Source organism: Acartia tonsa, chromosome 13, assembly GCF_053477335.1.
Source record: "Acartia tonsa isolate MP-2025a chromosome 13, ASM5347733v1, whole genome shotgun sequence".
NCBI lineage: Eukaryota > Metazoa > Arthropoda > Copepoda > Calanoida > Acartiidae > Acartia > Acartia tonsa.
The window spans coordinates 8146325-8168477 of record NC_137272.1 but is presented as its reverse complement, the minus strand read 5'-3'; the positions used below and the strand labels follow the sequence as shown (position 1 = coordinate 8168477).

At 32.8% G+C, this 22153-nt stretch overlaps 2 protein-coding genes across 11 annotated transcripts in view; both read right to left on the bottom strand.

The window, feature by feature from the left end:
• LOC145335457 (acyl-coenzyme A synthetase ACSM3, mitochondrial-like) overlaps positions 1 to 1064 on the bottom strand; it is a 35816-nt gene extending 34752 nt beyond the window's left edge. For all 5 annotated transcript variants that reach the window (XR_013885225.1, XR_013885226.1, XM_080181210.1 and 2 more), the window contains exon 1: positions 1003 to 1064. The gene's annotated coding sequence lies outside the window, so the exon portion shown is untranslated. The remainder of the gene's footprint in view (positions 1 to 1002) is intronic.
• On the bottom strand, positions 1042 to 17779 carry Usp30 (ubiquitin specific protease 30). Of its 6 annotated transcripts, none has more exons than XM_080181214.1 (18): positions 16212 to 17779; positions 15976 to 16073; positions 15204 to 15738; positions 14791 to 14865; positions 13274 to 13406; positions 12667 to 12800; positions 12210 to 12273; positions 11672 to 11737; positions 11389 to 11482; positions 10614 to 10744; positions 10044 to 10127; positions 9346 to 9408; positions 8884 to 8952; positions 6067 to 6123; positions 5216 to 5322; positions 4842 to 5103; positions 3759 to 3914; positions 1042 to 3009 (listed from the first exon to the last, which is right to left on the bottom strand). In XM_080181214.1, the coding sequence occupies exons 3-17, from the start codon at positions 15225 to 15227 to the stop codon at positions 3769 to 3771; spliced, it is 1509 nt and encodes a 502-aa protein (XP_080037340.1). In that variant the 5' UTR covers positions 15228 to 15738; positions 15976 to 16073; positions 16212 to 17779; the 3' UTR covers positions 1042 to 3009; positions 3759 to 3768. The 6 variants fall into 6 exon arrangements, with proteins under 6 accessions (XP_080037340.1, XP_080037341.1, XP_080037339.1 ...); XM_080181215.1 differs by having other exon boundaries at positions 15204 to 15717; XM_080181213.1 differs by having other exon boundaries at positions 15976 to 16763; positions 16951 to 17779.
• Positions 17780 to 22153: the final 4374 nt, after the last annotated feature.

Here is a 22153-nt window from a genome sequence, read left to right as displayed (position 1 = left end):
CTCTTTATAACATTTTATAACTCTTTATAACTTTTTATATTTATTTATATTATTTAAAACCTTTGAGTTTTTCTTTTTTTTATTGTTTTTTAAATTTCTTTGCCATTAGCCTTTTTGGGGCTTCGCCCCTACAGGAGAAGGAAGTTTTCACAATCTTTTTGAATTTGATAAAACAAAGTTTAAAAGAAGAAAAGAAATTTTAAAAGAAGAAAAATAATTGAAAATATAAAGAAAATATAAAAAAGTATAAAAAAAAATATAAAAAGATATAAAAAGATATAAATATATATAAAAACATAAAAAAACATTAAAATTCGAAAAAAATATAAAAAAATTTTTTTGGGAGGGGGAATTTTCATTTTTGGGGGGGTTGGGGGGGTGTCCCACCCCCCAAGAAAATAGCTTAAAACCACCACAGGACCAATAGGTATATACCCTGAAGAGTAGAATCCAATCGGTTAAGTGGTTACCGAGATCTTAAGCTTCAGACGGACGGACAGACAACCTAGATCCCTGGATCTTAACAATTCAATGATTTCTCTTCATGCAAAAAAAAACATTTTTATCACACTTTTGCAACACAAACATGCCAGTTTTTAAGTATTCAAATACTGTTAGTAAAAAATTAATCCACTACTTTAGATAAATAAGCATCCAATAATAAAACTTAAAGACATGAAAACAACAATATTTTGTGTTAATCTTGCCTTAAACTTTTCAGTCTAAATAAATGAAACAAAAGACATGGACGATAAACTGTAATGCATCTTCAATGATGATAAACAAAATTACCCCTTTTGTAAATTTAAATTACTGGTTGAAAAGGTTGGACACTACTAGTTTGTAACAATCAATCAATATTCTGCCAAAGCACCTAAAGTTTTTTTTTATTCAAAGTAAAAGATTAAGTAGTTATAAAACATTAGGCACCAGTGTAATTTACAGTCCAATGTCCCCCCGATTAGTCCCCATTAATTACTGTCTAAAAGCACACATTTTTACCTAAAATTAAGCTTCTACCAAAATAAGCATTTCTATATCTCTGAAAGACAACTATAATATAATTATCAAGACTACAATTTTAATCTACTTTATTTTATTTCATTTAAATAATAATTAATAAGAACTATATCAATAAAATTCATATTTTGATAATACATTTATTTATTAATATCAGAGTCTAAGTATAATTATTCAATGTTTTTTTCCATTGTTTTTGAGCTTTAAAGAGTAAATTCTGTTTAAGTAATACAATCATAATAAAGATTTTAGACGTTGATTTTATAAATATGTTTATATTTTTAACATGGCACGCTGATTAAGTCGAAGTCTTTAACCTTTTTTTTACCTTAAAAATGCACAAAATGCTTAAAATCCGAAAAAATATACAATACAATGCATTAAAAATATCTTAATGGCACAAAATATTGGGAGAGGGAGATGTCACCAGAATAAAAAAAAACATTAATTTTGTTATTATTGTCTTTTTTCTTGATTAAAAACAGACTTCTAAGCTTTGGAAATGTTTTTTTTTCTAGTGTCATACGCCCGCTATCCCTGCTAAGATCTTAAGAATGACTAGAAAGAGAATGGATATATAATAAGTGGATAATATAACATTTTGTCAATTTATGTTGCTACAATGGTTATCGTTCATTGGTCAGTTCGTTCCTCTAGTATGAGGGACGGGGGTGTGGTATTGGGGGTGGGGAGAGGTAAAGTTATATTAGCCAGTTGGAAGTAATATATTATCACTATCAGTGTATGCAAGAATCTCTCACACTATCCATGTATTATATATCCATTAAGTAGAAAGAGAAATATAAAATTCTGTATGAATGAGTTTATTTTCTTTATCAGTATGTATTAGAAATTATCAATAGTATATTAGCTGCTTTCCTTCAAAGTGCCTTATCGAGCACAGAACCCCCCCCCCCCCTCTTAATTTTAAAATAAAATTGAAAAAAGTGAAAGGGGGGGGGGTGGAGGTTAGTATTTGTTTATTACTTAAGGTCAGGTAAGGTTATGTTATAAAAGGTAAACGTCGCACCGCTGGGTAAGGACCCCGCAGGGTATATACATGGGGAAATAAAGAAAGGGTCAATGTTCGATAGACACTTAGAGGTAAATTCTAATCTTTGGCCAAATGACTTCTTCGTAAGTGCAGGATTTCTGTGCAGATTCTTTCAGGTTAGGATAGTTCCTTACGAGGTGGGGGGATAGTGCTCCCGTCAGTGTAAGCCTGCTTTTTCAGAGGGGGGATCCACTTGGAAAAATTATATTTAGCCAAGATATATATAAAGAGATATGAGAAGTAACTATAAATTAATCTTCAACCCATATATTATTGTGGTAACTCTTTATTAATGGAAAGAAGGAAGGGGGGCAGATTAATCTAATCGTTACTGTCCTCTATCTCCCTGTCAAACATGTCAATAAAAGCTCGAATTTTTGCGTAATTTTTTTTTCATAGAAATTAATAACAAATTTGTTATAATTTGACTTGACTGAAACTTTAATCATATAATTGAAATTAAAAAATGAGTATAAAATAAATTAATAGCAGAAAAGGTAACTTGCTAACAAAAATTTTAAGAGGGATAGAGGGGCAACTTTCAATGTATTTGTTGATTGTAAAAAAGTGATTAAATTGCTTTTAAAATGAAATCCCTTTGTGTGTTAACATCATACATGTCAAAGGCTTTGTTTCAGTCTGAATTTTCAACACATGTGCAAAATGCAGGGATAAGACAATGGACGATAAATTGATATATATTTATATATATATTCCTTGTTGATAAAAACAAAATTAGCCTTCTTGTAGAATGAAATTATTGGTTAAAATTCAATAAAAGTACTAAAAGTACGAATTGAATAAGATTTAAACACACCTGTGTAATTTACAGTCCAATATCCCCACCCTACTCGAAAAATGTCCAAAGATTTTGAAAAATAGCAACCCCATCCCTTTTTAAAAATAATCAACTAAAAAAGTAACAAAAACAAATACAGGGTGTCCCACGTAAACTGTTTTTTTTGAAACGCTTATTACTCCCTTAATATTTGAGCTATCTTAGTAAAATAAAAAGTATTTGGCAGCCTACTACTGACCATTTTATAGAATAATGATGAAAAATCCACAAAATAAACAGGAAAAAATCCACGAGGTATTACATAAGAGGTTCATTTTATTGAATTTAGACTAACCCACAAGAAAATATTTGCTTTGTGGACTTTAAGATTAGTTTGGGACTGCTGGTCGCGCAGACTTTCTAAGCACAAAAATAGAACAATCTTGACATGGCATACTAGAAATTCTCAATATTTAAGAATCTGAAGTGTAATATAAGTGAATAATATGTAAAAATAGGCATAATATTGATCTTCTTTATTAATTTTTCATGTGAGCTCGCTTTAAATGCACACAAGAACCTGAAATATACCACATTTTTTAATTAGACTAAATGCCAGTTCTTATAATGTCAGAGTAAGTCTTTGAGATCCACCGTTTGACCACCAGCTGCGTTAAAAGTTAACTAAGGCATACTTTTCTTGTGGATTAGTCTTATATTCACTAAAATCAGCCTGTTATGTATTACCTTGTAGATTTTTTTCTGTTAACTTTGCGGATTTTTCATCACTATATCATTAAATGGTCAGTAATTTGCTGCCAAATACTTTTTATTTTACGAAGATAGCTCAAATATTAAGGGAGTAATAAGCGTTTAAAAAAAAACAGTTTACGTGGGACACCCTGTAAATATAAATCTACTCTTTCTCATAGAAAAGAATATAAGCGCAGCTTCTCGACACTTCATCAAAAGTAACTTGTCTGACCACACTATCCGACGTATAGTACCACTTTTTCTCTCCCTTGCAGCCAAAGGGTCCGCGTCTGTAGGTTATATAATGTCCTGTTTTTTTGATAATATTAATATGGGATTTTATTTTTATTGACGTTTCAGTGGACAATTTCTATAAAAATTTAAGATCTGGTTTTCATTCATGAACTAGAAACAGTTTTATTTCAACCTCTTGAAATTCTATAACATAAAAAAGGGTTTCCTTCAAAGTGCCTATCCGAGCATATTAACCCCCCCTCCCCCCATATTTGAAATAAATTGATAATAAGCAGAGATTAGTATTTCCTTTGTTTGTATATTACATACCTTTAGGTTAGGTTATATTGGATACTGGGTAGCCACGCAGGGGTTAGGCATATTAAAACTCAAACCTCCCACTTATTTCTAAATTATTTAAAAATAATGGGAAGGGGTGTTCAGTGCTCGTTAGTTTCTTTGAGGGAAACCGCTAAACTTTCAAAGACAAACTGCAAACGGAATTGTTTCAATTATATATTGTTGGAAAAGTTGATTGAAATACTTAATTTAAGTTCTGTCTCAGTATAGTTGTGTAAGAGAGAAAAAAAGGAAAGTTGTGACGCATTTTTTGCGCTAAAAATAAAAAGAGTTGCATCATAGCCAAAGTTTAGGGTTATGACATGAAAATAAAAAAAATGAATACTTTCTTTAATGAAGTAAAACCTATATTTAAAAGCATTTCACCATTCTGAGGTACATTTTAGTATAGCGTAGTTTATCATATTGAAGGGATCCTGCACGAAATATACCGCTTTAACTGCCGAAAGACTGCCACAAGTAGACCCAATACCCCAAATTTAAAATGCCTATAACTTTTTTGTTATTGAAGATGAAGTCCTCACGTTTGGGGTATTGGGTCTACTTGAAGCAGACTTTCAGCAGTTAAAGCGATGTATTTCTTGCAGGGTTCCTTTAGTTGGGTAACAATAAGTAATAATATCTTTATTCCATATTATAAACCTGAATGAATTCCGCCAGAATGAACTATCACCGCCCTCAAATTATACAAAACTCCGCCTCCGCCGCCCGACTGATACACCTGCTGTTGCGGCGATTTTCCCGCCAAATCTGTGTAGGACCGTGCCGCGCCATTGCTGCCAGCCAACATGGCGGCGCCCGCCGCACTGCTGGCCGCACTCATGGACTTTTGTTTGATCAGCTGTCGCGAGTACACGTATTTGTCCATGGATAAAATAGCGGGAAACTCAACATACTCGTGACGCTAGACAAATCCTTTATTTGAAATGTGATTTTAAATACAAAGAAACTGTCATTATCCCTCCCCCCTAAAATTAGGTATTGAAAAACATTTTTTCTTAAATAAAGGATCATGCCTTGTATGGTTGGCCGGCAAACCCGGTTCTCTGAATGTGTAGGCAGAGACAGTCGGGTAGTTTACCGAAGGTTAGCTGCTTGATAAAGCTGTTGTCGGGTTTGGCACCTTTTTTTCAAAATGGCGGTTGGAAAAAAGCAAATTCTTTATTTTTTAAAATATTTTAAATTAATATCATACTTTAATTACTTACAGTTTTCTCTTAATTAAAAAGGCTAGGTATGTAATTAAATATGATGGCAATTTTTCTCAAACTGCCTAGGTAGTCAAGCACAGAAACCGTTCGTCATTTATTTTGAATAAAAGTGGGAGGATGATGTTTATTAATTGTTTTATCACTTAAGGCCAGGTTAGGTTGGGTTAGGGACCGCAATTATACAGAGGTTATTTATGGGGGAGAAAATCACCGCTCCATTCTACTTATTTTCAAATTATTTCAAAATAATTAGGGGGGGAGGGGGATATTACTTTGCTAAAGGGGGTACTTTGTTTGATAGAGCCATAATTGTTTAAACTGACAATAATAACAATAATGCCAATTATTTCAAAGATATCCATTCTCAAAAACATAATTTGATTGTCCATGGTAATTCTATGTATTATATGTTAAAAATTTATTTTTGTCAGCTTTACATTAGCAAAGCTTTTGATGAATTTTTCAGGTTTTATCAACAATTTTCAGGTATCGTCAACTTTTTTGTCTATAGTTCTTTTCAATAAGGAATACACATATTTAGTGAATACTATCGTTCTACTACAGTTTTTAAGCCTTAAAACACACCTTTACGAATTTTACCCACAACCTACTTTTCCCTTTATTATTTTTTTTGTTTTTTTTCCAACTGCCTAAACCTTGTACACGTTCTTGAGAGATAAACATTTGCAGCAGAGTATCCAGTGTTACATAACCTTGTACAATACACAACATTTAGTTTTTTTAGTTTCCAGGACAAACACAGGAGTGTCAAACGACGAAGTAAAAAAATGTCAGAGTGTCTTATTAAAAAAATGAGCTAATTAAGTTTTTTGGTTAGGTTAGGTCAAGATATGAATATATAAATAATTGAAGCATTTCAACTGCTGGACTGATACACAATGCAGCAAATGTACGTTTTTTTTTGGACATTTTAACTATGTTTACTAAAATCTTTATAAATCGATCAATTCTTGGGATAAATCAATGCAGAATACCAATTTAGAATCGCCAATGCAATGAGAACAGTAGATCCATTTTTTAATTAGCTAATTATGAATTTTATTATTTTTCAACGTCAAAACATAGCCTAAAATAAGTTATAAAATTTTGTTTAAATTTACCCTTTTAATAAAGTAACAGGATCTGTGTGCGTCAGTGTGTACTGTAGGATCTCGCTAATCGCTGAACTGATATTATTATCCTTTACAATTTAGCTTCACACAGATACTGGGAAGGTTTATAACTATTTGGGGGAGAGGGGGCAACACCCTCACAAGAGAAATCGCCCCTAGAAAAAAAATACTTATCCCCCCAAAATTTTTTTCTTCAGATTTTAATTTTAAAAACTAAAATAAAAAATGGGATAGGTCAAACTCATCACCCCCCCCCACATAGCCGCTATATACTAGTTATAAATAAAACAGAATTGTTTAGTCTAGCGGTTTGTACCACAACTATTCTTCAACTGGGAGTTGTCAGTAGGTCTATCTGTCCCTAAAAGATATGCAGTAAAATAATTATAGTTCGTTGTTTGGTGACAGATTTTAAATCTTTAAATGCTTAATAACTTAAAATTATCATAGGAATCTCTAAAAAGTGTCAAAATTGTTGATTTATTAATAAGCTTCCCAAGGAATGACTTTCTTTTATTGGTCTGGTACTTATAGACTTTATCATTCTAGCTAATTAATATGCAATACATTAAAATATATTTTAAAAATCTAAAATTAAATGTAAACAATCCTTTATAAATAAGTTTAAAAAAATGTTTGCCTGCCTGTATTAAGAGAGATCGCTAAATGCTCATGCAGCTTTTTAATGTCAGGCTAAAGTTTAAAATATTATGTGTAAACTGCTTCACCCTACCAAGATAAACCGTCCTTGAAAAAATTACCCTTTACCCAAGTTTTAAATTTAAAACAAAAACTAAGGAGAAGTCGTGACATTCCCTCTTTTCTAGGCGACTAAACTCAAACAGACGAACAAATGAGTTACAGTGTAGAATAGATGCGCCATAAAGGTTTCATCATAAAAAAATTCTCCAATCTATACACATACACAACTAAAGATATAAATTTCACCCTAAAGTCCATAATAGAACATCAAATCTAAAGAAACAAGGAAGTAGTATTTTTCACAGAGACTTTCCATGACTCTCTGAGCATTCTTGACGGACTAAGTGAGATATATAAATGATGCTTAATCTTATATAATTGTTAGGGGAAATGTTAAAACAAAGATAAAATTTCTATCTTAAATAGCACCGAAGAAAAATATTTGACATTTGAAATTATAAGAGTATCTTCGCTAATAGGATTGTAAATGATTTTATTATAATGAAAACCAAACTTTTTTTTTCTCAAATCGTTGCGGGTATGATATTAATTACCTACCCTTCCCTTTCAATAAAGGGGACAAAAATATTTCCTTTTGTATTTTTATTGTTCTTGTATAAAGAAATAGGGTTATTCATGTTGGTTTTCCTTTGCTACGCTAAATATAACTGCTAAGATAAATTATCAAATGCTTTGATAAAGTCAAATATAACACACTTTCTCACTAAGTAGGGACTGTATAAAAATGTGAATATACGAAAAAAAGCCTCTTGGGTAAACATTGGACCCACTTTTCTTCATTATTATAACCTTGCTAAATTATAAATGTATGTGGGAAGGTTACCCAAGCGGCATTTTTTGAGAAATAACCTAAAGAACATAAAATAAACGTAAAAATTAAACGTATGAAAAAACAATTATTTAAAAAAAATGCCTTTAATTCATAATAATGATATAAAAAATATATCTTTTTCAGGTTTTTTATTTAGTACTAACATAGCCATTACTGATTTTAACAATTAAAAGCGACTAGAAAAATAATTTATATGTTAAAACATTGCTCAATTGACATAAGGTCGAAATTTTTAAATTCCTTGAATTGAGATAATTTTTTGTTTAGGTAGCCAACTTCAACGAGCTGGTACTCAGTCAATTATAAATATTTTCTAAAAACTTCAACTGCTAGTTTCATCATTATGTTCATATTATATATTAATTAAAAAATAAGGTTCAAATTCGATGGTTAAAAAATTTGAAATGTCCAGCTTTGCTGCACTGTGTGATATGGTTCTCTTTTACAGTGAAGCTTCTCTTTGGTTCAAGGTAGACGTATAATTATTTCTTTCATCTTTAAAAAAGAAATTAAGTGAAGAATCGAGTGCACCCTCCCCCCCCCCCTTCCCTATAGTGCCCTCGAGTTCTTTGACAGATAAATGTAAAGTTACGTCGCTACTCTACACGTGGGGCTTAAATACAGTTTAATATTTTAATTAATTATCAAAAGCCTACTGCACTCAACTAAACTATCTATCTATGTATGCATCTATTTATCTAGCTATCTATCTATATGTCCATTTGTCTATCTATCTATATGTCCATTTGTCTTATCTATCTATGTATCTAACTTAAATGTTGTGCCTGCAATTTGAGTTGGTAGGTTGAGAGTAATATTGTTGAAGGTGGAATAATTCACAGGAGAGTTGTCCTTGGGTCGTACATGCACTTTTAAATACCAGACACAAGTACGGAAGAAGGGGAGGGGGAAGGGCACATAGAAATGTAAATTACACTAGTACCCAAAGTCTGAATAAATCTTTCATTGGATGACTTAAATCTAAGGGTGCTCAAACTTCATTAAATCTTGATTGGTTAGTTAAAAATTGCAGTGTCCAAACTGTTTAGTCGCTAATTCTAATCTACATAAGGGATAATTTGGCTTACCATCATTGGTGGACAAAAATTATTGTACATAGTCTTATCCCTATAGATCCCTAGGGGAGGGGGGAGGGCTAAGATGTTCTTTATAAAGGTGCACAACGGAAAAGGGAGAAGGAAAGTAATAAAATTTGGCAAACGTTTTGTTAATATGCATGTATTCCTGCTGGCAGTCGCCATGAAGCCGCTGGTCTGCCTGGCTGCTAGTTAGTTTATTGGTCAACATTCCTAAAAAATTATCATTCAATCAACTATCAACTAGGTATTTAAAATTAATAGCAATTGAAAAATTAAAATTCTCCAAACCCATAGAAATCTCAAATACCTACTATAATAGGTATAAAATTATCCACAGACCGACAAAAAAATGAATACCTAATTGACTGAAAGCACAAAGTCACTTATGGGGGTCTTTACAAAAATGGTGGGTAACATCCAAAGTTTTTTTTTTGTATTTTATTTTCAAAATAGCTTTTATGCTTATTTTAGGTTAGATTAAGTTAAGTAAGGGTTAGAAAATAGCCGGTGTAGAGGCTAATATTTTTATTTTAAAAAAGACCTTTAAATATATTGCTAGAATCTGCAATCCGCATTCCGAAAATTCGTAATCCACAGATTTGGATTTTTGGCGGATTTATGCAAGAATCCAAATCCAAATCTAACTAAAAAATTGGACGGATTGCCAGCTCTGGTTTACAGGTATTTATTTGTGGAAGGGCACCTCCACTCTCCCAAGAGAAATCACCCGCAAATGTTTTTTTTTTTTAACTTTTAAAAGTTTCTTTATCAATACTAAATTAGAATTGAAGGGTCGAATCTCCCCCCTCCCCCTTACTTCAATTGACCATAGAGACCTCTAGTACCTGTGAAGGGTGAGAGCTCCTCTTTAGTTGAGTTGCAAACTTGAACTGTATCCTGGGAAAACTCTCCAAATCTGCTAAATACACCTACAACATTGCACCATTAAAGCTTCGAAAATAGCTAAAAACAATGCATCCCAATACCTCTATGTGAAGCTTATCTAACACAGATAACTTAATCTATTAAGAAGTTGGCAAGATCAGACAGACAAACAGGTATTATCCTCTTAGAATTTTTTTTTTCAATTTGAGATCTTTATGGACATGCATCATACAGATAAGGCAACGAGAACGTGTTACTTTGTAACAAACTAGCGGCTGCGCCCCTAGCATCTAGGGGCTCCGTATTTAAAGTGGCACAAAGGTGATGCTAGAAAAATAGCTTAAAACAATCCGCAGACCTCTGAATCTTATAATGAATTAGCCTAAATCCATCACTGGACCTATGTTAATCTTACCTAAAATAGAGAATCCAAGCAGTGCAGTAGCTACTGAGATCATCAGCTTCAGACGAAAAAACCTTGCTACTTTATGTAATAGAAAAACTGTATATTTTTAAAATCTAATTTCTACCTGAATTTGACCGTCTGTGACTGCGCTTGTCCAGTGAGACCGGGCTGGTGTCCCTGGACACAGCATGGCGGGTGGGCACCCCACCCTTCGCCTTCAAGGCTTCCGGCGGTAAACTCGTTCCTCGCATCAACCTTGGATAACAAAATGAGTTGCTGTGTTAGTGCTATCAAAGCCAACATAAGATAAGTGGAAGAAAAATAGATTCATTTCAATATATTATTACCACAAAATGAACATGGTAAGAAGTTGCGACTGTTTACAGGCCAAGGCATTCTCCCTACTTTTACTATTATTGTCACGCGTCTGACAGAGCAGCAGTAGATATTTTAATCATCTCTTCACTAGTATGACCCAAGTGTTTCAAGATTTAACACCTTCCCGACGCTAATTCCACGGGTAATACCTGAGCTACAGAAAAGCGCGATCACTAGTCAAAAAGTTTGCAAACTCTTGATTTCAGATATTAAAGGACTCCTAGTCTACTATTATTGAATTTAGAATTTTTAAACCAATAATTTTAATCAAATTTGTTTTTCCCTTTTTGTTTCCTTAAAATTCAAAATAAGAGAGTAATTCCGTAATTTTGGGTGTTGGTTTGTACTCAAATGCTTTTATTAAGTCAAAGTGTTCTCCATTATAACCAACTAAACTATATATATATGAAATGTTCCATAATTTAGAACAGTTTGACTCGATAAGAGCATTTGACTACAAGTACAACCTAACACCCAACTTTACGGAATCACGCAAAAAATGACCCTCTCAAAATATTTACCTGGGACTTAAGGACATATTTAATCTCTGATTAGCATATAGGTCGTCGTCATCATCATCAATACCACTAGAGTCGTCATCAGAACTTTCAACTCCTTCAATTTCAATATTTTCATGTAATACAGAAACGACCGCAGTCATTGTGGAAGCATAAATCCGCCAAATTTTAGAAAATTTGCTGCCAAATCTATGGTACAGCTGCAATTTAATGCAGCAAAATTAATCCTTATTCGCTTTAAAAAAATATTTTAACGTTTTGAACGTATTTTGTAATATATGAAAACCTAATTGTGAAATATCTAGAAGCGAGGCATGAGTTGGTTTGGTGGGTGTCACAGCATTTTTGGTCTGTACGTTATTTCATTCAATTTTATTCTCATAATATATTGATTGGTAGATGCAAATTAACAATCAATGTCTTTTTCCTCAAAAAACCCGTATCGAAGCTCTTAAACATGAAGAGCTTGAATCCTTAAATAAAAGTAACGAGATGTCTTTGAGTTTGTCTGTCTGTGTGTCTGTTTGTACCGAAAGATCTCACTGTAACTGCTGAACCGTTATGATTCTCCTTTCCAATGTAGCTTGTCATAGGTCCTGAAAGTTTTATAACTATTTTGGGGGAGGGTGCAAACTACCCCCCAAGAGAAATCGCCCCAAAAAATGATCCTCAGACAAAACTGATCCCCTAAAAAATATTTTCTTCTACCTACTTTTCTTTTTAAAACTAAAATTAAAAGTGGTGGAGGGTCGAATTACCCCATCCCCCACCCTAGAGGCCTCTAGGGGCGTATCCACCAGAATTAATGTAATTGAATTATTCCTTAATTTCTTCTTCAATGGTGGTAAGAATAGCATTGAGTGCTTCATGTGAGTCTTGTTCTTCACTAATGACAATTTTGGATGTATAAGATTCTTGTTTATTTTGATGCTTTCTTTTAAAGTAAATATTGAGCCCCAACCCTCCTTTATTTTTAGGAAGGTTTTTTCCAATGCTCATCCCCTACGTGGGGCAATAACCCAGCAGGGCTACCCAGTCCCCAAAATAATCTAACCTATTCTTAAGTATGAAACAAACAAACAACAACCCCCTTCCCCCCTTGTTTAAATTAATTTAGAATAAAAGGTAGGGGGGGGGGGGGCCTTGTGCTCGACTAGGCTCTTTGAGGAAAACCTCCTTATTTAATTGATATTACCTATTTATAGTTTAACAATGAACTAGGTGAACAACTATTTAACCCCACACATTATATATGATAAAATATAATCTTATAACATCCCTGTTAATAACCCAACCATGGGCTCTTAGTGCACACATTACGAGATATGGTGAATAGGGGTTCCCCTCTATTTCTATATTGTTTAATATTGCTAATGTTTTCAGTAAAGCAGAACATAAGTTGATTTTCTTCCGGTCTACAAATTGCTTGGGTCAACTTTCTTATAAAAAAATCTTAAAATTGGGAAAGGTAATCATAAAAGTAAATAGCATTACTAATAGTATATCCTCTCACTCCAAAGATAAAGCCTATATAATCACTGATTACGCAAATGTGATTACGAAATTTTAAAATAATTGCATCATGTTGCTGTAAATATCTTTTATATATAATAGGTATCAAGCTTTGTTAAGATTTTCAGGTTATATTTAAAAAAACAGTCCTTTTTCACTATAAATAACAAACCTCACTTTTACAGAGCAAGTAAACGACGAATGAACATACATTAATATAGAATAGCTCCAAAATGAAATAAGGAAAAAAATAGCCTTTAAGTTGACCACTCTATGCATTGCCAAAAATATTTGACGGGCGGAAGAATAAATTCTCGTTATAAAATAAGCAGCTGCGAAAAAAAGGGTAAAATAGCTTAAAAGTTGGCCACCCTGCCTGTGCATTGCCGCTGCAGCCAAAAGTACAAAGTTGGACAGGAGGCAAGTGCCTGGAGCACACTGTTGAGAAAACATGTGTTGCCAATGTTGGAGAGGCCAACAACTCCTTGCTTGTTGGAAGATCCTCCTACCTGAAGAGTACAATAACTTTGAAATTTAAATTTTTGATTTAATTTTCTCAGTGTTTTATTGAGAACAGAAACTAACCCCCCCCCCCCCCAACTCTTGTTTTTGAAAAAAATTGAATATAAGGGGGAGTAATTTCCGTTTGTTTAGTATTTAGGTTAAGTTTTATTAGGTCCTAGAGAGTCCCGCAGGGTTATGCCACATGCCGACCTAACTTTAAATCTATTGAAATAATAAGTGCTCGATAGGTACTTTGAGTGGAAATTTGTTTGACTAACTGTAATATCTTTAAATTGTAGGTATAAATGTTTGCTTTTGGATAGTTTTCAAATGTTATCATAAAGTCTAAAGTGCACAAATTGGGTTTAATTTCTAGAACTATATATCCGTTTTATGAATTGTAATAAAAATAGCAAAATATTTAGAATGCTTAAAATGAATAAACGGACTTTCTGATTATAATTATAGAATTGCTTTGCTTTCTAAATTGTACATAGCTGTTAACGTAATCATTATATATAGTTTAAAACTTAAAAAACAATAAAACATGCATGAATTAACGATGAGGGCTTTCATTTTATTATCCGCGGGCAGCTGTCTATAATAATATTGGATGATTAACTGTACCTTAACAGGTCCATAGAGGATATAAAAGCTGGCAGCTGTCTATAATACTATATTAGATGATTAACTGTACCTTAACAGGTCCATAGAGGATATAAAAGCTGTCTATAATACTATTACTAGATGATTAACTGTACCTTAACAGGTCCATAGAGGATATAAAAGCTGTCTTTAATACTATTACTAGATGATTAACTGTACCTTAACAGGTCCATAGAGGATATAAAAGCTGTCTATAATACTATTACTAGATGATTAACTGTACCTTAACAGGTCCATAGAGGATATAAAAGCTGTCTTTAATACTATTAGATGATTAAATGTACCTTAACAGGTCCATAGAGGATATAAAAGCTGGCAGCAACTATCCGCGGGCAGCTGTCTATAATACTATTATTAGATGATTAACTTTACCTTAACAGGTCCATAGAGGATATAAAAGCTGGCAGCAACTATAATACTATTGGATGATTAACTGTACCTTAACAGGTCCATAGAGGATATAAAAGCTGTCTATAATACTATTACTACGATTAAATGTACCTTAACAGGTCCATAGAGAGTATAAAAGCTGGCAGCAACTATAATACTACTGGATGATTAAATGTACCTTAACAGATCCATAGAGGATATAAAAGCTGGCAGCAACTATAATACTATTACTAGATAATTAAATGTACCTTAACAGGTCCATAGAGGATATAAAAGCTGGCAGCAACTATCCGCGGGCAGCTGTCTATAATACTATTGGATAATTAACTGTACCTTAACAGGTCCATAGAGGATATAAAAGCTGGCAGCAACTGCAACTGTTCCCAAAGCAAGGCTTGCCAGATGAGTCTAAATGTAATGTTTTTTTTAGTACCGAAGATGCTGTTTGTTGATGTATCTCGGTCTGAGGTATAATTGTCCTATTCTTTGGGCAAACCTTTTTTTTGTTTTTTTTTGCATATGACTACAATAATTATCCTATTCCTTCAAAGTTTAAGTTATCTTCAATGGATCCGTTAAACACAACTCTAAACTAACATTAATCAAACAGATTTACATTTGGCACCCGCAAAAGTTTTAGGGGAGAGGGGCTAAAAATTGTACCCTACCGCCCCAAAGAAAAAACAAAGCTTGAAAGCCCCTGAACACTGATAATTAATAAGCTTGTTCACTCTAAAAATATTTACCTCTACAAACTTGGAAAGAGACATTATTTCATCTTTATTTTTTGATTATCTGAAAGCTGAATGGACATTTTAATAAGTATCATTAATTTATTATCATCATATTGTCATATAAGAAGCAAATTAATTCTGTTAGCTAATTAATATTATTATTATTATTTATCGTGGTTTATACAGTTTTAATAGATTTTTTTTCATACCATCTTCAGCAGCTGATACATACATAATTTAAGTCACTAGGAATAAAATTCTAAAAAAAAACATAGTTCAGTTTTGAGGGATTTTGTATCTTAAATAAAACTTTTTTTCCTGCTACTTTCAACAATTTACAAACAGCTTAGTATGGCATGCTACTGTAAAATAAGAAGCTGAAAAAATGTTGTCGAAAAAGTCAATGTTTTTGAATGGTAACGTATTGGCAAATTCTTTTTAACTGCCTTTTAAAAAACTATGAAGTTATTTGATCTTTAGAATAATGTTCCCTCCCTAATTATTTCTTGAATCCCATTTATATTTACTACAAGGCACAGTTTAATATCTTTAAAAAATACACAATAAAAAATTTAGGGGTAGGACAATGATAATAAACAAATTAAATTAACCCTTTTCATAAATTAAAATTATTTGTTGAAAAGTTTGTATACTACTAGTTTTAAACCAACTAATCAAAATTCGATAATAACACCCAAACTACTTTGGATAGTACTATGATTTACAGTCAATTGTTCCCTTCTTCCCTGAAAAAAATCCAAATTGATATTTCTAATTTTTTTACCGTGTATTCTTTAATTTTTAGAATCTATGATATAAAATAGTTAAGGCAAGGTTTGATAAGTATAAGACAGGATAAAAGCCAGGGCTCGGCAGCAGCGCCTAAACCGCGCAAAAGACACAAATTTAAAGCCGCTTGTGTGTAAAAAATGAAATTCTAGAGAAATATATTGTCTGTTAATGAAAGGTTTAGACATCCAGCTGAATTATATGAATATAAACGATTTCACTTAAACTTACACGCAGCTGACGCGCGGCTGCCGCGCCCTGATAAAAGCTCATTCATAAAAATGATAAATGGGATACAAGAAACATCACGAATGTGTTTAGCATCCAAAATAGAATCACAGAAATTAAGGGATACAGATATTGAACAAAAAAAGTTAAATAATTTGATTCTTTTGTAGCGCAGCTACTCTATAATTATATTTATAGATTAGCAGTAAACGTACATCATTTGCTTTAAATCCAGTGCTATTAAAGAAATGATATTTTATAAATTTTATTAACAAAAGTTCCCAAAATTAGTATTTTCAATGCCTACTTATGGCTTTACGTTTATCTTTACGTTGTTTTTTTCCTTTCTGCAAATGGATTATGGACACAATCTTAATTTCAATTTTTAGTGTTCTACCATTTGTTTTGCAAGCTCTCAATCCCTCTCCCTGATCTATTAAGATATTAATCAACAGATTTATTAATGGACTGTTAGATATTTTATTAAGTCTTTCTTCGTTATTTTATTATTTGTGTTATAATATATTTATCAATAAAAATAATTTAGGAATGTCCCTTTCGTAACATCGCTCCATAAGGGGCGATTCGTCGTATTTTTTAAATGACTTTTTATAGGTTATTTTAGGTTATGTTAGGTTATACTGGGTTAGGTGATTGCCCCACAGGGTTAGGTAATTGGCCCCGCAGGGTTAGAGCCACCCGCAGGGGCTAGAAATAGGAGAAAAGCTACTGTGAAAACTACGAAGAATCGCCCCATAAGGTGCGATGTTACGAAAGGGTCTATGCCCAATAATTTTAATAGCAGCAAATTATTATTAAAATTAGCTGAAAAAATGCTATAAATATTTGACTAAATTATTAAAAAATTAAACGTAGTAAGATACTGAAAAATAAATACACTGGGTTAAGTGACTTTTTAAAAATATGCGAAAACTTGCAAAAATGCTTTAATATCAACTTTTTATGCTTTTAAAATCAAATATACATAAATATTAATACAATTCTAAAAAATATAATAATAATCGATTAAGCTAAGTGGTTAGAATTTAGTTTTATATCTGGTGTTTAATTTAATTTCTTAGTATAAATACATTCACGGTAGAATTTATCATTTTTTTTATGCAAAATAAGATTTTTTCATTGAGCACGTTTTAAAAGATCATTTTTTGGATAACTGTAGCAGTGTAGAGAGGAAGGGCAATTTTACAAAATGTGCCAAAATTTGTTGATTTAATAGAAACTCACAACTGTTTCTGTGTTTAGCAGACAAATTTTAACATTTAAATCTATTTCAAATACAAGCTATAAATATTAGGGATGCCAATCCGTCTAACTTTTGGACCGGATTCGGATTTTTACAAGAACCCGTCCAAAAATAAAACGAATTCTCCGCGGATTCCGGATTCTTATTTTTTAAAAGGCTTTAAAAAAATAAATTAGGGGATTCAATTTTACCGGGTACTGTGCAGAATCTAAAGCTGCGTATTTTTATATTTTACAAGTAGCTTTTATTCTATTTCTAGACCCTACAGCGGCCGAAATGACTGTTAAAAACTAAAATATATATTCGGACCACAAAAACTCAAGACGCTAATTTTAGCCTAACAATTAGGAATCTGAATCCGCTATTAAAAACGTATTCCGGATTCGGATTGCCTACCCTAATAAATATAGACATATTTTTGGTAGCATAAGCGGCATTACACACAAAACAAATTTTGACATTATTTGTTTAAAAAGCCCTTCATCTCCTTAAAAACAAATAAGATCGGGTATTAATTTAGGTATCATTTGTCATTATTAATAGACAGTGAATTTAAGCACTTATAAGTGATACATATATCTAAAATGGCAATGGGGTAATAGGATTCAAAGAATTCTTGTAGATTTCAGAGGTGGATTCTTAAAAAAATTTGCCCCACTAATCGCTTAGTGGGGCAAAATTGTTTTCGTGAAAAATCCACCAAAATCACATTAAAAATCTACAAAAATTAAACAAAATCATAGAAGGGTTATTAACCTAAGATTTTAAAATTTTTTTGTAGATTTTTTATGTGATTTTGGAGGATTTTTCACGAAAACAATTTTGCCCCACTAAGCGATTAGTGGGGCAAATTTTTTTAAGAATCCACCTCAGGTATATAATAAATAAGGACAATTAGAAACATTACACATAGCTTAATTTTAGTTATTTATCGCATCGTATTATAGACAGCTTTCCACGGATTGTAAAATAAAATTTTTAAGATCAATTCCTGTATTGTTGGATGTTTTTTGGCCAACAAACTCAGGCATTGTTTTGTGATTTTTATTTTAATATTCGTGGAAAGTTGTGAATGATAAGATGCGAAACATGATTTATCAGAATGGCTCGAAACTGGTTGTTGTACAATTGTATTTATCAGTTTCGAAGTCATTAAAACTTTAGCTATGTTTCTTAGTGTCGCGTTCATAATTCTTTTTAATAAAGAAAAACAAAACAGATCACATTATTTTTTACCCAAATGCCTAAATATTTATATTCCTTAATAAAGGGGCGGTATGTGCATTATACGGCAGACATTACAAGTAAATCATTAGATAGACACTTACAGTGCTTGCCATTCGGAAATCAGTGTTTTTTATGACACAAACTTAAAAGACAAAGTGCTTTAATTTCGGACTTGCTGGTGTTGGCTAAATGGACAATGTGCAAATATTTACTAGTCCTATATATTTGGTAAATTTGTCTTTAACAATTTTGAGTAGGTATAAAAGGTATTAATGGTATAAGTTAAACAAAAGATAATGGCATTCTTACAATAAACAGTAATTGGTGGTACAGTTGACATTTATTAAAATGACAAACATACAATAGTAGATTTAGAACCATTGCGAAAATGCCATACTTCAAAAAATGGCACAAAACCTGAATATTTGATTTGAGTTTATAAAAGTGAGAAGGTAATTTTTTCCCTAAATACTAGTACTTATAAATTAAGGCTAAGGCGGCATTTAAATTAAACTTAGTTTCATTTTGGCTAAAATACAGGTATCTCAAGGGATAAGACAATAGACGATATATTGGTTCTCAACATTCTCAATTATGAATAACAAAATTACCCCTCTGTAGATTAGAAATAATCGTTGAATAGATTTGAATATTAGTTTGGAACCAACCAATCAAAATTCAATAGAAGTACCCAAAGTTATTAAGCCACCGAACACGATATCTTGGTTTTAACACTTTGGGTACCAGTTTTATTTTTTGTCCAATGTCCCCTCCCTTCCTGCTAAAATGTTATATGGGTGAAAATGGCGCAGTGGTTAAAAATGATTAAATAAAATGAAATAAATATACAAAGACGGTTTAGATTGTTATGTAATACTATTATTTGTTGCATATCTGGTATTTTTAAGCTGTTAATTTCAGTATTTTAATACATAATATGATATCTAGTAATCTTTTTATACCTTGTTAAAAATTAATAAAAATCGACATGGCTTATTCTAATTCATTAATGATTGTCGTTATATTTTTAAGATCAAGTAAAAATTATGTAGGTGTCCCCCGTTCCTAATTTCAATCACTTGTACAATGTACATCCCCCATGATCATAAACAAAATTCCCTCATGTAGATTAAAATTATTGGATAAAAAGGTTTGACACTTATTGTAAGTAAGGGGGGGGGGAAGTTTTGACACATTTGCGTAAACAGTGAGTATAGGCTTTATCTTTGGACTGAGAGGATAGGTTATTAGGGATAAAATCATTCTTATATGATGAACTTCCCCCAGATTTAAGATTTTTTGGATAGGCCTCCAGGTTCCAGAGCTCCAGGCCTCCAGGTCCTCTCTGTACAGGTAAAAATAAAAAAAATAATTTTTTTTTGAAGAGTTAGAAGTCAACCTATGAAACAAAATATGTATATTTTTGAATGTTATTCACATATTTGAAGAAAAAAGAGCATATTTTGTTTCATAAGTTGACTTTTAACTCTTCAAAAAAAAATTTTTTTTTTAATTTTTACCTGTACAGAGAGGACCTGGAGGCCTGGAGCTCCGGAACCTGGAGGTCTATCCAAAAAATCTTAAATCTGGGGGAAGTTCATCATATAAGAATGATTTTATCTCTAATAACCTATCCTCTCAGTCCAAAGATAAAGCCTTTACTCACTGTTTACGCAAATGTGTCAAAACTTCCCCCCCCCCTTAACCGATAAAGTACCCAAAGTTTTTTAGCCAACGAATAAGATAACGTAGTTATATAACTTTGGGTACAGAATCTAGTAGAAAGGTCCCCCTCAAAATTTTTACTTGATCCTATTTTAGTAAAGAATAACAAAGAATAAATAAAATTAAAATTTTAGGTTAGTTTTAAAAGTTAAGATAATTTTATTCTTAAATTTAGTTTTAGTTTAATTTTTTAATAATAGTGAAAAGGTTTAATAAAATAAATACTGAATAAAATGCAAATTAAAAATATTGGAAATTAGGTAACTTTTAGTAAGCAAAATACATTTTAAATGCAATACGTTCAATTTTAATTCTAAGTGGTAGATTTTTTATGCTTATTTATAATAAACTAAATTAATTTCCATAATATTAGGTTAATTTTATACTAGAAATTGAACAAAGATCAAATAAAGAATTCAGTATTTTTAAAATCAAGGTCTAAAGCTGTTGTTATAATTTTTGCTTTAAATCTATGTGAATTTGTCCTGAAGAAGAATACATTAAATAATGGCTGAGAAATACATAAACAAAATCAAATTGAAATTGATCGTCACACCCGCCTGCTGGAGCCGACGCCACTCACATTTACCGCCGATCCGCTGACGCCGTTGTTAGTTGACCTGCGGCCGTTTGTGCCCCGACTGCTGCTGCTGGTTGAATAGACCGGGGTAGAGCTGCCGTCCTTCGAATGGTGGCAGCTTGAATGACTGTTCCGCCGAAAATCGTCGTTTAAAGTTCCCGCAGTTAACGGTCGTGATGATGTTATATCGGATACAGGCCGCCGTTGTCGGCGGCTAGCTGTTGGCGTTGTAGCCCTTGGTCTAGCGCCCCTAGCAGCTCCTCCCGGAGGACTTGTCAACGGCATTGTTCGCCGTCGCTCCATTGAGGAATCTTTGCGCGATGACGATGTCACCGCCGCCGTGTTTGGTCGATTGTTGTTGTTGTAAGAGTTGCGAAAGCGCCGCCGTTCGTGCTGCGGAGTTGTAAACTCTGCGGAAACGGGCCGACTTGCGGCTGTGCTGGCGGCGCGGGCCGAACTGGACGGAAGCGAAAATGTATTTTGACGGCGAAGAACAGGGTTTCGCTGTTGCTGCTGCCGACTTGAGTGTTGGTCGGCGGTGGTTGTTTCGTTTTTGAGAAAAACATCATCGTTTGGTTCGACGTTTCTTGGTGTTAAATATGTCGAGCTGGATTTAGTGGAACTTTGAAAACTATCCTCATCACTTTCATAGAAATTATCACTTGAGACAGCGGCGGTGTTCGCCGCCGCCGATTGTTGGCTACGCCGATTATTGCGGCGGGCCGTTAGCATAGCGGCGGAGGCAGCAGAAGCGCGGCTTTTGCGCCGTTGGCGAGCCGGCAGCAGGATAGGCGAAGAATTGGGCGGCGAAGGCGTGGAGGCGGAGGATTCATCGATGCATAGTTCAAATCTGGTTGTAGTAGTGGTAGTGGTGTGGCTGCGGGCTGACACACCTCCGGTTATTTGGTTAATATTACAGTTTGAGCTGAAGTTACTTTGTTGTGACTAAAATAGAAAATATAGGGAGTCAATAATTGACCGTATGATGATTAAGCTGATATCCATTTCCGTTTAAAAATCAGGTAAATTCTTTTTTCATTTTGTAAAGTCAAGGATCTTAAGATGCAAGACAATAGACGATTAAATGATACAAAAAATTAATTTAAATTAAAATTATTGGTTAAAAAGTCTAGAACGAACCAATCAAAA